This window comes from Protomyctophum parallelum, assembly GCF_964188405.1.
Source record: "Protomyctophum parallelum genome assembly, chromosome: 22".
In the NCBI taxonomy this organism is placed as follows: Eukaryota; Metazoa; Chordata; class Actinopteri; order Myctophiformes; family Myctophidae; genus Protomyctophum; species Protomyctophum parallelum.
In genome coordinates this window covers 9,299,226-9,314,947 of record NC_139714.1, presented here as the reverse complement: position 1 = coordinate 9,314,947, position 15,722 = coordinate 9,299,226, and the positions used below count along the sequence as shown (strand labels likewise).

General features: G+C 42.7%; 2 protein-coding genes across 3 annotated transcripts in view; one reads left to right on the top strand and one right to left on the bottom strand.

Annotated features, from left to right (window-relative positions):
* The window catches only part of gsap (gamma-secretase activating protein), a 72,767-nt gene that overhangs the window by 46,834 nt on the left and 10,211 nt on the right, over window positions 1–15,722 (top strand). For both annotated transcript variants that reach the window (XR_014568757.1, XM_083757507.1), the window contains exons 26-28: window positions 3,954–4,024; window positions 4,852–4,946; window positions 6,027–6,146. Coding sequence is in view for 1 of the 2 variants with exons in the window: in XM_083757507.1 (XP_083613633.1) it covers window positions 3,954–4,024; window positions 4,852–4,946; window positions 6,027–6,146 (286 nt within the window). In the remaining variant the exon portion in view is untranslated. The remainder of the gene's footprint in view (window positions 1–3,953; window positions 4,025–4,851; window positions 4,947–6,026; window positions 6,147–15,722) is intronic.
* On the bottom strand, window positions 9,405–11,449 carry LOC310853558 (C-X-C chemokine receptor type 2-like; the record flags this gene model as incomplete). The annotated part of the gene is made up of 3 exons (XM_083757938.1): window positions 9,405–9,770; window positions 10,130–10,303; window positions 11,042–11,449. 3 exons carry the CDS (start codon window positions 11,447–11,449, stop codon window positions 9,405–9,407), a joined length of 948 nt encoding a protein of 315 aa, XP_083614064.1.

Genomic DNA, 15,722 nt, shown 5'->3' with positions numbered 1-15,722 from the left:
CTCAGCAGACTAGCACCGAGTGACCTAAAGGGGTGACTTGGAACGTAGCATTATCTCACTCGCTCCACCAGCAACTCCTCCCTCAGAATGGAGGCCCTAACAGAGTCTGACACACAGAAGCTAGCCAGAGACCTGCACAGCACCCAGACAAACTCAACTTGAGAAAGACAGCCTGCAAGCAGACAGACGTGAAATGTGAAAACAGCAGCAGAGTACAGTCAAGCTCTTTGTCTAAACTCTAGGGTAGCACCAAAAAAAGTCCTTGGCGGCGGTGTTTCCATTCGGGTCATAATATATGTATTCAATTCATTCAATCACATGAATCACATGTATGTAATCACAACATTTTTGCCTTTTTAAAGGATGTTAATGGTATCCAACTTTCAGCCCCTGAATTTACCATGATCCAAAATGTATATAATTCACAATTTTAATACCGGTATGTTATTTGTATGACCCTAAGGATCATACAAAACCTTGAATGGTTACTATTGCAATTTCGTTTGGGAAGAATCTTCGATTGACTGGCCTATAACACTGTGATGTAGTGATCGAGTGATGAAATGTTTTGGACAACCCAGAGAATCCAAATAGAATCCTGTAGTGTGTGATGCCTCGTTGTTTTACAATAGTGTTGTATGTGTGCATGTCTAAGATAACCTGATGAGAGATATTTTCCTCTAGCATACAATTACAAAAACATCCTTATGTGTAATTCCAGCTTAAAAGACAATCCCCGTGTGATCCTACAAAGATCTTGCTAGAGAGAAGTGCTAGGACAAGCACTTAGGAAAGCTGTGAGCTCCAGGTGGTCATTATCATGGTAGAACAGCCAGCAGAAGCAAAAAAAGAAATAAATTGCTGGTTTGTGCTGAGGGCCCTCCGAGTCTGTGGTTGATGCCCTTTGTATTTTTAGACTGTTACATAAGTTGTTCCTTTTGATTCCATTAAATGAAGTGGACTGTCTGTTCCCCGTTGATATGTGGGGATAAATGGATGGGTTGCGTAACATTTGGACCCAGCAGGGCCAGACACCTGGTGCCTGGCCAACATTCCTGCCCGCTATGCTGTTAGTAGAGGCACAAGGAAGTGGCATCTGCTGTGAACTCCTGCACCCAAACAGTGGGTCAGAACTCGGGACCCATTTCCTACATTTTGTTTTGAGTTATTATTAATAAATTAAATCAAATAAACATTCCCAAAAAAGCTAAACATTTCATGGATTACAAACAAATTAAATTATATTTGAGTAATTCTGTTAATTTATTGAATAAATAATACAATTCCATAATTTTTAAAACAAATGTTTAAGAAGTAGTTTGGGTCCGGGGCAAACAGGTTTGCAAACCTTTCAAATACAGCATTTGATAACCACTGTACAAGTGGACTCCTAATGTGCCAGAGACTTGACATTTAGTAATTGGGTCTTATGATCAAAATTAGAAGATTATAATGATGATTTGCCACGGACGAGGCCAAGTCTGTCTGTCTACGGACTGTGTGTGTGTGTGTGTGCGCGCGCGTGTGCGTGTGCGTGCGTGCGTGTGTGCGCGCTCGCTCGCTACTTCCATTGTGAACATAAAGTAGGAAGTGAAAGTTGAACAAATAGCACCAGCACTTTGTCAGTTTTAGCTTTGTGATCTAGATGTAATGCCATGGGTATGTAAAGGTGGGTGCATGACCTCTCTTTTTGTTAGTTCTGGTCAGGTTAGATATTTGTATTTTAATTTGCTTTGTTTATTAGAAGTTATGTTTTGTGTTTCGGTCCCCACCCTGAGGTATTGTAATTTTGTAAAATGTGTTTTATTTATCTTAAATAAATCCTAAAGCCTTAGGATTTTAGGATTTTCATGTGTAGCCTGTCTGAATTGGGAACTGGGTAGGAGGGAGTCCATTTTGATGTTGCGACTTAGGTTCCCCTAGGCCGGGTCGTAATAAACAAATAATTGCACTTTGATGGTGCTGTCAACAGCAGTTATTCTAGTCTGTCTGTCTAGCATTAGGGTCGGAGCTCTGCAGGGTTAGCTCTGCTGTCGCGCCACAGTGCGTCTACATACTGTAGGATAAGGTAGTGTGCCTCTTTCCTTTCCTAGCCGTGCCCTGGGTTGGCTCCCAGAGAGTCTGATCGCTCACCACCAGTTCCGGGTGCCTGACCCAGTGCCCTGCCCTGTAACCCGTAGCAGTTCCCTTGTAGAGGTCCACATTTCTGATGTGGTCTGTCAACGTGGCACCAAGTGCCGATTTGTAGCATTCTTGTGTAGACACCATCAAGGACATTTTCCTGTTGTGAGCGTCCATGTCTCGGCCCCGTACAGCAGGGTCATTTGAAATACTGTACCATACAGCCCGCAGCCTTTGAGTGGAAGTCAGGGCAAATGCTCTCGCCAGAACATTTCTGCTACCATGTTAGATTTCCATACTCTCCTCATCCCACGCAGGGCTTTGGGGGGGTTCCAAATGGACCTGTCCAGGTCTGTAACTCTGAGAGCATTCAAATGATCCATTTGTTCACTCAGAGCTGTGGGGATCCACAAAATCAAAACGGTTTTAGAACCACGTTCCTATCAAATCACAAGATGTCCTTGCGTGCCTCCCCTCTTAGCTGTCTGTCTTAATAAAGAAACAATACGCAATGCCTGGCTTCCAAAACAAAACATCCTCTGTGTACTTGACTGGCACCAAAAGATGATATGAATTATTCAGTTCCTCCATCAATCATCTCATCTGTGACCCTTAGACCCTTTTGTAAACATGAGACTGAATTAAATATGAGCTGGCATTTCTGTTTAGTTATCTTTGTGTGTTTGTTTTAATCCTGCCACAATGAACACCACCTCCTCCCCACACTAGCACACTTATGAATGGCAGCATTGTTTAAATAATTTAACTCAGACTTTCTCCAAATGAAAGTGATGTTTTTTTAGTTAAATAGATTTGTGTGAGTGCGTGCGTGCGTTGATTTGATTTAACTATAGAGCCATTTAACACTTAACAAAAGAAAATCCCGTACTGCACTTTAAAAAGAAACCTTTTAATTTATTTATTTATTTCGTTTTTCTTTCAGGGTTTATGACCTCAATTTCACCCACACAACCTGAACTTTGAACATTCAGTGGATTTTCTGTGGTCTGTGTGTCCTGAAGCCTTTTGAGCTGCAATGAAAACAGGCAAAACAGTGAAAACAGTGACATCTGCTGGCAAATTGTTATGTCATATAATGGGATTCGTGGACTTGTTTGAACCAGAAAACCCCAGACCACAGAAAATCTACTGAAATGTTAAAAACAATTACTTCAGTGCCTATTAATCGTCAGGCAAAATGTCATAGTCGTGACGTCCCTAATCATGATGACATTGTATCCATGTCACCAATGTGCACATTGTGCAATAGTTGTACTTACATATGTATATTATCATGTATTGTGCAATAGCTGTACACAGTCCCATTGTCGATCATATTTAGTATTTATTAAAACCATTTTTGTTCATGTAATACTCATTATGAATGCTGCGCGTTGCACTGATCATGTTATTTACTGTTGATTGTTTTGATGCTCCTGTTTGTGCTGTATTGTTCATATGCATATTCATATTGACAGTCAATAAACATACTTAATCTACAATTTTCATTTCTGCATGCCAATCTACAAGCGTATATCTTGTCTGGGGAGGGCAGGGGCTCAATTAACCCATTCTGACCGGGCACCCATTTTGGTGTCAGCATCATGTTATGCTTTAGCTATTGAAAAATAGCAGATCTACAAGCTCATATCGCGCCACCGAGTGGCGCGATACAAGCTTGTAGGTCTGCTATTTTTGAAAGAATCGAAGAACGACTGACATTTCTACAATCTGATCTCAGGTCAGAATGGGTTAAGCCCCCTTTGATGTTTATGTGTGTACGTGCCTGCTCAGAAGTAAAGTAATACAGGCATATTTGTGTTTGTGTTTAGCTGGAGCTCATCAGACACATCCTGGAGTCAGTGTGGCTGAAGTACAACCTGGGTCCTCGCGTGCTGTGTTTGTGAGTAGAGCCTCTCTCTCTCGGTCTCTTGTGCACATACTGTAGAGCAAACCTTTTCACGTCAAGGACTCCCAAATTGACACTCATTAGCCCCACGGACCCTAACCCCATTTGAAAATATATGCCAAGGAACCCCATAAGAGAAGATTTTTACGGCTCTAGCAGTGATTCTTAATGATTTTCATTTATACTGATTGGCTGATTGATTAAACTATGGCTTAATATACGGACAATTTCAAATAAAAACTATGGCCTAAAATGTAAAGTTAAGAAGATATGCAGTGTAACTAAGACGAGTCAATTTCATGCTTTGTTGCGTGCAGGTTTTGCTCTCCGAAAATAGCCGCTCCGCGACGCGTTGTGAGCTTGTAGATCTGCTACCTTCGGCATACAGCTAAATTATAAATCAGGAATTACACTTATCCGTGGTCGGTCGCGGGGGCAATAGCTCCGCCAGAGAGCTCCATACTTCCCTCTCCAGAACAACATTAATAACTTAATGCTGGGGGATCCCAAGGCATTCCCGGCAGATTTTGGAGATATAATCCTTCCTTAATATCATCCTTGGTCTGCCCGGGGGTCTTCTTACAGCGAGGAGCTCCCTAAGGAGACCCTCGAGAGGCATCCTTACCACCCTATCTCTAAGGGAGATGCTAGTCACCTGTCTGAGTAAACTCATTTTGACCGCTTGTATCCGCGACCTTATTCTTTTATTACATTTTATTTTATTCAAAAGATTATGACTAAAACTAAAAAAAGAATAGCTGTAAAAAATAACAATGCTTGAGCGTGTGAATGTTAATGTGTCATTAATGTGCTCAATGCAGTGCTCAGCAGGGCACTCCTGCAGAGTGGGCCGTGTTTCACCTGATGTGTCGTATACTGGAGGCCACCAAGGGACTCTGTTTGCCCCTCCCTCCAGGTAGGACACACACACACACACACACACACACACACACACACACACACACACACACACACACACACACACACACACTCTGCATGCACACACGCATAGACCTGTCACAATTTTCATTTCCATATTAAAAATGTTCATATATTTAAAATCAAAATCAAAAAGTCGCACATGTACAAGCTCATAGTGTCACGATGCACCACGTTTTGAGCTTGTAGATCTGCTATTTCCACTCTGCTAATTTCACTATTAATGTTTTTTTTTTAACCCATTCTGACCTGAGATCAGATTCATACGAGGTTTCCACTGGACACACACTGGTCTGATTAACCCATTCTGACCTGAGATCAGATTCTAGAAATATCAGTCGCTCTTCGATTTTTCAAAAATAGCAGACCTACAAGCTCGTATCGCGCCACTCGGTGGCGCGATATGAGCTTGTAGATTTGCTATTTTTCAATAGCTAAAGCATATAACATGATGCTGACACCAAAATGGGTGCCCGTTTAGAATGGGTTAAATGATAAATGTAATAATTAAATTGTGTATATTTGTCATATCTGACTCCAAAAGCCTAAACTCCTAAAAGCCAAAACGAAATTACATTTGTATTCAGAAGTTCAAACACGATTTAATTGTTAATTGCAATTATTTGTTATACAATGGATCGTCAATGTAAGTGTTGTAATCATGACAGCCCTATGCACACCTATTCATGTACACAATGTTCTGTCATGATTTAGAAGACATTTTGTAGAATCTGGTCTCGGGTCTCAATTGACGACCGCAGCCCATTCATCCAAACAAAAGTCCTATCTGATTGTATTAAACAACGTCAAACTCACCAACGTTGCAGCAGTAGCTCATAACATGTCTACGGTGGACTTTTATGAAACAAAAACTTTACAGATTGAAAGAGGATAATTCAAGCTGCAATGTTGGTGAGTTTGACGTTGTTACAATTCGATAGGACTTTTCTGTTTGGATTAATGGGCTGTCAATGGGAAGTTGCACCTGCTGTAAGTCTGAATATCGTCTCCATGTGTGCACACACACACACACACACACACACACACACACACACAGGCTACCACACCCTGCTGGTGGCTCTGGGACTGCGCTGCCTCCCTCACCACACCTTCCTGCAGTACGTGGACCACGGCCTGCTGCAACTCACAGACACCTTCGTGTCACGCCTCATGACAGGTACAACTCACAGACACCATGTCACGCCTCATGACAGGTACAACTCACAGACACCTTCATGTCACGCCTCATGACAGGTACAACTCACAGACACCTTCGTGTCACGCCTCATGACAGGTACAACTCACAGACACCTTCGTGTCACACCTCATGACAGGTACAACTCACAGACACCTTCATGTCACGCCTCATGACAGGTACAACTCACAGACACCTTCGTGTCACGCCTCATGACAGGTACAACTCACAGACACCTTCATGTCACGCCTCATGACAGGTACAACTCACAGACAGACACCTTCGTGTCACGCCTCATGACCGGTACAACTCAAGCTCTAAACTGACTGGGCCAATAGACCCTATGCCGGTGGTTCTGGCCTGGGGAATCGAACCGGGAACCATCTGGCAACAAGGGCGCTCCTCTAACCTTTAGGCATACAAGGACTTGCACATAGAAACAGAATCAGTTTATAGGTGTAAAGCAGCGATTATTTGTCACCCCATCCATTGAGAGGATAGAGGTGGAGTGAGAGCAAAGGGGTAGAAAACATACAAGGTTTGCGGCATTGTTTTGTAGAGGTTGGTTGGTATAGTTCCCTACCTTCCTAACACCTGCCAGTGTGATTGAGATTTCAGTTCCTTATTTATTGTTCTCAGTTCGCTTGTCAGCCGGAAAGGTCTTGTCGAATGATTTGTGGATTTGCCTTTCCATGTTCCCTTTCTTTGCCATCGTTGCTGACGGAACAAATACATTTTGAATTCAACACAGAATATTCTCAAAACAAGTCAAGAAAACAGCACCATGCTATCAGAATATGTGAGATACAACAACGTTTTCAATAAGAATGTTATTAATTCCTGCATGCATGAATACATGTATGAATGCTTATCACTCCAACAATATCCAACATACTAGTGTTGCGCCCATCTGTCCCGCCACGGGAGCCAGCCCGCACCAACCTGCCCCGCAATACAATATATTAATCAACAACCCTTGGCCCACGAAAACAAAAAAAACTACCGGCTTTTCAACAGCAAGTTCAGTTGCTTTCGAGAGAGAGAGGAGAGGAGGCACCTTTATTTTTCTTTTACATTTCTACCCAGATTTAGAGGATTATCTCATTTTAAACACTATAGGAAATGACCCAACCAGTCTGCCCTGCAGCCCAAAGTACTGGTCCTGCGGGCCCACACATCACTACAACATACAGTATAGTAATAGTGTAACTGTATTATGCATTTTCAACCATGGTCATCACAATCTTAGCCAGAGGTGAGTAGGATGGAGGCCATACGTCCTCCCGGTAGGTGCTCCTCACTGGCAGGTGAGCCAGTAGGACACAACAGCAGTGGCAATACAGAAATGTGTGGGGAGGAATTCATTGACATATAATGACTACATTTGGAGAAAGAAGATTCACATGGGTGGTCTGCATGCATGTTCAGAGAGAGTTTATTTGACCTCTCACCTACGTCACACCACCGGTTTGACTGATATGCCCATATATGGAGATCTCTGTATCTCGCAGTCCATGTCCCTTTTTACTGCATGCCCACGAATTGAGATCTCCGGCGTTAAATTGTTTTGCTGAATCATTTGTGGGCCCACTTTGCAATAATCCTCCCAGATCACCAGTGTGTCCTGATCCACAGGTTGGCAGCTCTATATCTGCCAGAATTTTGACATGTCAATGCCATCATCACAGATGAACAAACTTGTCTGTGCAGCAGCATTTGGCTGTGCATAGTCTCGCGTTACCAGACTGTTATCATACAGTCTGGGCCAACGGAAGAGCTGTCATGAGTAAACTATAAAGCGGAAGTGGAGCCTCCACTTCCGCTTCTAAGAGGATTCTAAGAGGTTTCCACTGGACACACGCTGGTCTGACGAACCCATTCTGACCTGAGATCAGATTCTAAAAATGTCAGTCGTTCTTCGATAAAAAAAATAAATAGCAGACCTACAAGCTCGTATCGCGCCACTCGGTGGCGCGATATGAGCTTGTAGATCTGCTATTTTTCAATAGCTAAAGCACGACATGATGCCAACACCAAAATGGGTGCCCGGTCAGAATGGGATAAATAGAAAACATCAAAGCGTATATAGCTTGTTGCTTAGCAGAAAAGGAAAAAACTAAATAAGCTCTAAAGATATTTTAAAATATATTTTCGTGAACGGAAATGGCAGCTTCCGTTACTCGGCTAGCATTCGGAGATTGTGGAATAGTTGTCTGGCTGCACGAGATTAGGCTGTGCAGTCATTGTGAAAGACAGGCCAATGTGGCAACTGGGACTATGACTACCCACAATGCTGCTGCTTCTGCTGTGTGATTTATTTTGGAGGAAGTGTGCAAGCTCATTTGTATACATGGTCAACTGTTCAGTAATTTAACACAGATTTTGATGTTTACCAGATAGCTCTACTTTGCCTTTCTCTTTAAATATCTTGTATTATCTTCTCGCTGGATTAACAGACCTATTCTAACAGGCTGATTCTAAATCCCGACCTAAATCTTCTGAAAAATGATACACCTGTTTGTATATATAATATATATATATATATATATATATATATATATATATATATATATATATATATATATATATATATATAGCAACAGCTAATGTTACACAAAAGTGTTCCCGGATTGAAAGGTTTAACAACGTATACTGTTCCAGGTCTAAATGGGTTAAGTGCACATTACGAAGGCACATTAGAAACTTGAGACAACATGCCAAAAAGAAGACAAACTAAATTAACAACAAACCCGTTTATCAATTATTACCCATTAACTATTATCAATATTGGCAGGAGTAGTGATAGTAACAACAATCAACTTTATTGTCACATCACAGGTTTACAGGTGAAATACCGTGGGAGATGTTCTTCTGCTCCATTGCTTTATTTCAATAAAAGAGAAAGAGAAGACCGGGCAAGGGGAAGACAGAGAGAGGATAAACCCTCTCTCTCTCTGTGAGACCCTTAAGGGCCACTGGTTTCTGAACTGTTCACAGCCCTGCTCTGAGACACAGACCGGGTAGACAAAAATGGTGCCATCTTCTAATGAGCATTAGTGAGAACCTGTTACGTATATGAAAATATGTTGAACATGGGTCCTACAATGTCTGTACTAAACAAACAAATGACTGAAATGGCACAAATGAGGTCTCTACTTCAATGTTCACATTGTTGTACTTTATGTGCATTATGTCACACACAAAAAAAAACCCCGCAATGAGGCGGCTTTCCTCACATCGTCACATTGTCGGATGCGTCGTCTCCGTCCTCTCGTTTTCCCCCCGTCCTCCCCTCCGGCGCCCGGAAGCAAAGGCGTAGAAGAAGGGATGCAGGGAGCTGTTGAAGAAATAGAGGTACTCCACGACCTCCAGCTCGTGGAGAACCTCCAGCGTGCGCCGCGACCCCGCCCACGTGGCGAGCACGGTCAGCACGTGCACGGCGATGCCGGGGATGGAGCACACCAGGGCGGTGACCACGATCAGCACGATGAGCCTGAACATGCGCGAGGTGTTGAACAGCACGGCTCGCTTCACTCCTCTGATGAGCTGGACGTAGAAGACCAGCAGCACCAGGTAGCCCAGCGCTCTGACGGAGGTGTAGACCACCTGCAAGAGAGGGATTATGGGACGACCATGGCACATGTTTTACTTAAGCAAAAGTATCAAGGCTGCAATGCAGAAGTGCTCCGTTAACAAGTAAAAGTCCTGTACTGTTGAAATATGAGTTAGGGATGGTTATTTCACTGCAGTGAGGGTTCTCACAAGGACAAGAGGCCTGTTCTGACCTCACTGCTCTAGCATTTGGTCACTGAACGGCCTTGCACCTGCCTACATTTCGGACCATCTGCAGACCAGCTATTACTCAAAAGATCAGATTTTGATTATCACGATTATTGCGTTAACCTCACATTTTTGTTGCCCAAAATAATTCTGACATGACATTTTAAATATCGTCACATCCCCACCTGCAGAGACACAGAGGTGTCAAAGTGACTGGAGCAGTGCGCTCCCAGACCCTCCTCTAAGTCGATTAGGAAGGCCACGGGCAGAGCTGAGACGAAGCCCACGAACCATGGTGCCAGCAGCAGCATCTTCTCTCCTCTCTGACCCAGGACAGACCACTTCTGGGGATGCAGAACCTGTCGAATGAATACATTAAAAACGGATGGATACACATGTTGTACGGAGACACAGTTGACCAGGCGTATCTATATTCTATAGCAAAGGGAGTCTTCCAATGCGCCTCAAGCCTGGAACGGCTAGCCCGGTGCATCAGAGGAACAGGGACAGCAGTTGCAGAAGAAGGAGAAGACAATGGAGCAGCTCAGACAATTCAAACCTTTTATTTAGGTGCTAGTATAAAAAATAAATTAGTAACATTTCGACCTATACAGTCTTCATCAGGTCTTCACCAGAGTCATGCTGACTCTGATGAAGACCGTATAAAGTTGAAACGTTAGTCATATATTTTTATACTAAATAAAAGGCTTGAGTTGTCGAAGCTGCTCCAGCGTCTTCTACTTCTGTATCTATATTATATATTAATATTACTGTACAGTGGTCTGGTCATGCCAGTGGTCTGTCATGTTTTGAAGCATTGTACGTGTCTATGGCCTACTGTATTAGCTGAAATCAAACAAAATTATAACAAAGTGTATTGTGTGCAATTCAGTTACAAAACTAACTTATCTAAAATTCATAGAGAAAATGCCCTTAGTTTTAGTCTTCAAAGATTGTGACACATCGTGCTGCGTTATGATCTTGTAGGTCGGCTAACTTTGCCATTTCTCTGAACTTTTAGAATCTCGCCCCTAACCCATAGCACAAACAAAACAAAATCAATAAACCTTGGTAACCAATCAAGGCTAGTCCCATACCTTGAAGTACCTCTGTATGCTCATCAGCACCACGATGCTGAAGCCGGACGCCAGGAAGTAGAAAGAGAAATAGGCCTGGAGTTGACACAGTTCGTCCGTCAGCACCAACACGTGGCTCCTCATGGCCACGGCCACCGGCAGGCCGAGCAGGAACAGCAGGTCGGCCACCGCCAGGCTGAAGAACAGCCGCCTGGTCAGGTTGGAGTGACGCAGGCGGCAGCTCAGTCTCACCAGGACCATGAGGTTCCCCGGGATGCCCAGGATGCAAGACACGGCGAGGGCCGAATAGACCAGAATGTCCTGGAGGACGGCGGCCGCGGGGTCGGACTCGTACTCGGTGGGAGGTGATGATGGCGTTCCTCCGTCAGAAGGCCGGAGAGTGGAGGCGTTGCCTGGGATCATGTCCATTAGGATTCACGATGGTTCTCCTCTGTTCCTGTCCAGCTCAGCATTCACACCTGACTGTAAGGGAAGGCAGGTTTATTTATTTGCTTTTTCTCCCCAATGTGGTTGTTATGCCAATGAATTCCTCCCTGCGCATACATTTTGTGTGTTGTCACTGCTGGTGTATCCGACATGCATCCGGGAGGACACAGAGCCCGCCCAACACTCTCTATACTGACAGGCTCCGCCACCATGTAGCCATAAGGAGTGCCTACAGTGACGAACATCACCCTCCCCGCCTGGCTTCCCTCACCCGAATACCTAGAGACGCTCAACGAAGTTAGATGCGCTGCAACAGATTCTAGAACATTTCAACAACGAGACGACTCAATGTACTTTACATGAAAGCAAAAGACACATGGAAATGTCCTGTAGTAGGACCTTTGAATTCAGTATAAAAGGACAATTTGAATACAATACTAAAATTAAATGAATTGAATTGTAGCAGACCTGGTGTTTTTGGGTAGTTGGTTCCGGATATTATGGTGCATAAAACCTGAACTGCTGTCAACTGTATCTACATTGTTGAGCGAGTTTGTCTCTTACTGTCTCGAAACAGAAAAGATATGGGCCAACGATGGTGCTTTCCTCACAATGACCACTATCTGCAGCAATGATGCATTACATCATGTCCGCGTTACACACACGCACTGACGCGCACACATGCACGCACACACACACACACACACACACACACACACACACACACACACACACACACACACACACGCACTGACACACACACACACACACACACACACACTGAGCACAGCTTTAGTTTGAACACGCCTCAGAGACCATATCTCTACTTAACAGTCACACAGCCACTGAAGCCTATATACAACACCGGCAGCCTGCGTCTGTGTGTGTGTGTGTGTGTGTGCGTGCGTGCGTGCGTGTGTGTGTGTGTGTGTGTGTGCGCGCGCGTACACACTATAGAGGACACAATGCAGGGCTACCAGAGGGCAAGCACAGCTGCAGGACTGTATTCCATGCTCCACCGAAGACGTCTCCCATTGTGTCTTCAGACATCTTTGACTCTTTGCTTCAAGACGAATCCATGGAGCGGTGCCCTGTAGGCCAGGTGCAGCCACTAAGCTGTGCCTAATGGTACACATCAGGGCCCCCCTCCGCGGATTCGTCGATGATAAAGTGCAGTACATACTGTACTCCTTCCTTCCGACATCGGGGTCCGGACGGGTTTAACAGTTTACAGTTTGGCGGAACATCTTGTGTGTCTAAACTACTTTTAAGCTAATGGAAAAAAATGTCCATTACATCCAATCCATCAGAATCATCTTTATTGTCACAGAGGTTGTTGTTTGTTGTTTGCAGAAAGATTAAGTAAAAAGTGGAGGAGGAGGGAGCAAGCTTTTGGGGCATGTTTTGGTGATCTGCTTGACGTGGGACTGGAAGGATTGATACCTTTCATGGGTTCAATGTTTATAAAACCCACAGACACACTTAGCAAATACTTGCACTTTGAAAATATGACCGCTTTTGACCGAGGCTAAGTCATTGAATTTTTTCAAATTGATATATTGGTTGTTCAGTTTGACCCACCAGTTTTGGAGATATGGCTTATAGACAGAAAACAGCGAGTTGAGAATGCTCTGGTATGCTCTAGTATGTGAAGAGTCTGCCTGTGCTATTAACTCAGTTTTTCTCCTCTCCTGAACAGTTAGTCTTGCCGCCTCTCAAAAAGAGTCACAAATGTTTCGAAATGAGCAAAAATAGCCAAATACAAGCTCACCTGTGAGCTTTGTAGAGCTGCAATTCTTTTGCGATTTTTGAGCAACATTATAGTATAATGACGTACGGCATTAGTTTACAAAAAAACCTAAAACCCATACAAGGTTTCTGCCCAACAGCAACAATATACTACAGCTGGGTGCAATTTCTTACCAGCATAATGGTATAATATGACATTTCCTTGTCATTTGAAAGAGAGTGGATTGAACACTCATAAGGTTTGGAGACAGCAGGGAATATTTTAAGTGTCTGGGAGTCTTTCTGTAATGTTGCATCATAAAATAGAGGCAGTGGAATAATAATGGGCCCACACCTGCAGGGTACAGTCGCCTTCGGGTGCAAACCTTGCATGTCCAAAACCAGTGGTGGAAAATAACTATTAGTACATGTACTTAAGTTGTACTTCACTTTAATAGAGGAAGAAATAGAGTCCGCAACACCGGCCTATTGATTCATCGTTTCGATCACTGGGATCTTCTTCAGGAATTACTTTATTTCCATGAATACTTTTACTTCTGTACTTCAGTACATCTCGGATCCAAATAACTTTTACCTTTGGTACTATAACTACATTTTGACGCCAATACTTTTGCTCAAGTAAATGTTGAAATCTGGACTTTTACTTGTAACAGAGTATTTCTACTTACTCTCTACTCTAGTATTGATACTTTTACTCATTAGAATGTCTAGAATTAGAATGTCTAGAACATGTATTATGTATTATTGTGAAAGATATCCACTGAATGTAAATTATTAATTTATTATTACTAGCCCTTACCCGTTGTGAGATATTGCGCCCAATTCACTAATAAATTCATTATTAATAATTGTGTCAAATCGAAAAAAGGGCTCCGTTAAGACCTCCATATTCATATGGTCAATGCCTCTGTGAAAAGTGGGAGTGATTGGTGCAGGCAGTAAGGAGATAAGTGTTTGTTTCTGACAGACAGACATTGTTAGAATTATAGTATGATGATGAGGATAGTATGATAGTATGATTATTTAAATAATTATTTTAAATGTGCATAAAACTTTCATAAAACTTTTCTTTTTTTTTAACTTTTTTTTTTACTACTAAGTCCTAGTAGTACAAAGTAGTAGTAAGGTTGAAATCTATTTTTTGCAAGTATAAATATATCCGGGTCTTACAGGGTTAAGTAAAAACTAAACTAAATAATTTACACTAGTACTTTTTCCACCACTGTAGATCAGCCACTGTAGTATGACAAAGAAAAAGAAAGAAAAATAAAACTGAAATATGGGCATACGAGGTTTCATCCCGACAGCAAAGAAAAGGATAAAAGAAAGTTCTGTCCCACTGAATGAAGCTGCCATGATCTTTTATTGCTGCAGCGTTTCAAGCAGCACACTGCTCTTTTCCAGACAAATGAACAAGTGGCACAATAAAGTAGGAGACAATAAAGTTGAATGATACAGTAATAATAAAGAAGTGGCGGCCTATTAGAAGACAGTAAATTTAATATTTGCCCATTGAGCTGCCTTTACAGTGTGAGCCATTAGTTTGTTTATTTATTTATTTGTAAGGATCCCATTAGCTGTGCCCTAAATCGCTGGTTCTCAAACCTTTTAATTTCAAGGACCCCCCAATTTATATGCATTAGGCCACAGACCGCCATTTGAATATCATTTTCTATCTCTCGGAGCGCCAATGTACTCCATAACATCCTAACTCTGAAAGTGTACAAATGAACCCTATATTTCATGAATACATTCATACAAATGAACCCTATATTTCATGAATACGTTCATGTAAGGAATCCTCATTTTAACCCGTTCTGACCTGAGATCAGATTCATACGAGGTTTCCACTGGACACACACTGGTCTGATTAAACCCATTCTGACCTGAGATCAGATTCTAAAAATGTCAGTCGTTCTTCGATTTTTTTCCAAAAATAGCAGACCTACAAGCTCGTATCGCGCCACTCGGTGGCGCGATATGAGCTTGTAGATCTGCTATTTTTCAATAGCTAAAGCACGACATGATGCCATCCCCGGTCAGAATGGGTTAAGAAAACATAATAAGACATGAAGTCAATACAAAATGACAAAAACTGAGACTGCTTGACGTCATCCTACAAATCTGATATTCCAAGGAATGTCTTTAAAATTAGCTTTTAAAATATGGATTTCCGTGTCAAAATTAGTCCTTGGCAGTCGTAATCTTGTCCTTCACTCCCAATGAGAATCGTACAATCCTCCATTCTGCCACCTCCAGCTCAGCCTCTTGTCTTTTCGTCAGTTTCCAAACCGTACAGCATGGCCAGTCTCACTACTGTATTATACATCTTCCCCCTCACCCTAGCCTGGTACCCTTCTCCCACAAATCACTCCTGACACTTTCCTCCATCTGTTCCACCCTGCCTACCCTCACTTCTTCAACTCTCTTCCACACTCAATTATTCTTCTCCCTTTTATTTTTTTGCAAAATGTCATGGGGATTTTCTTTAAAATCTTGAAAAATG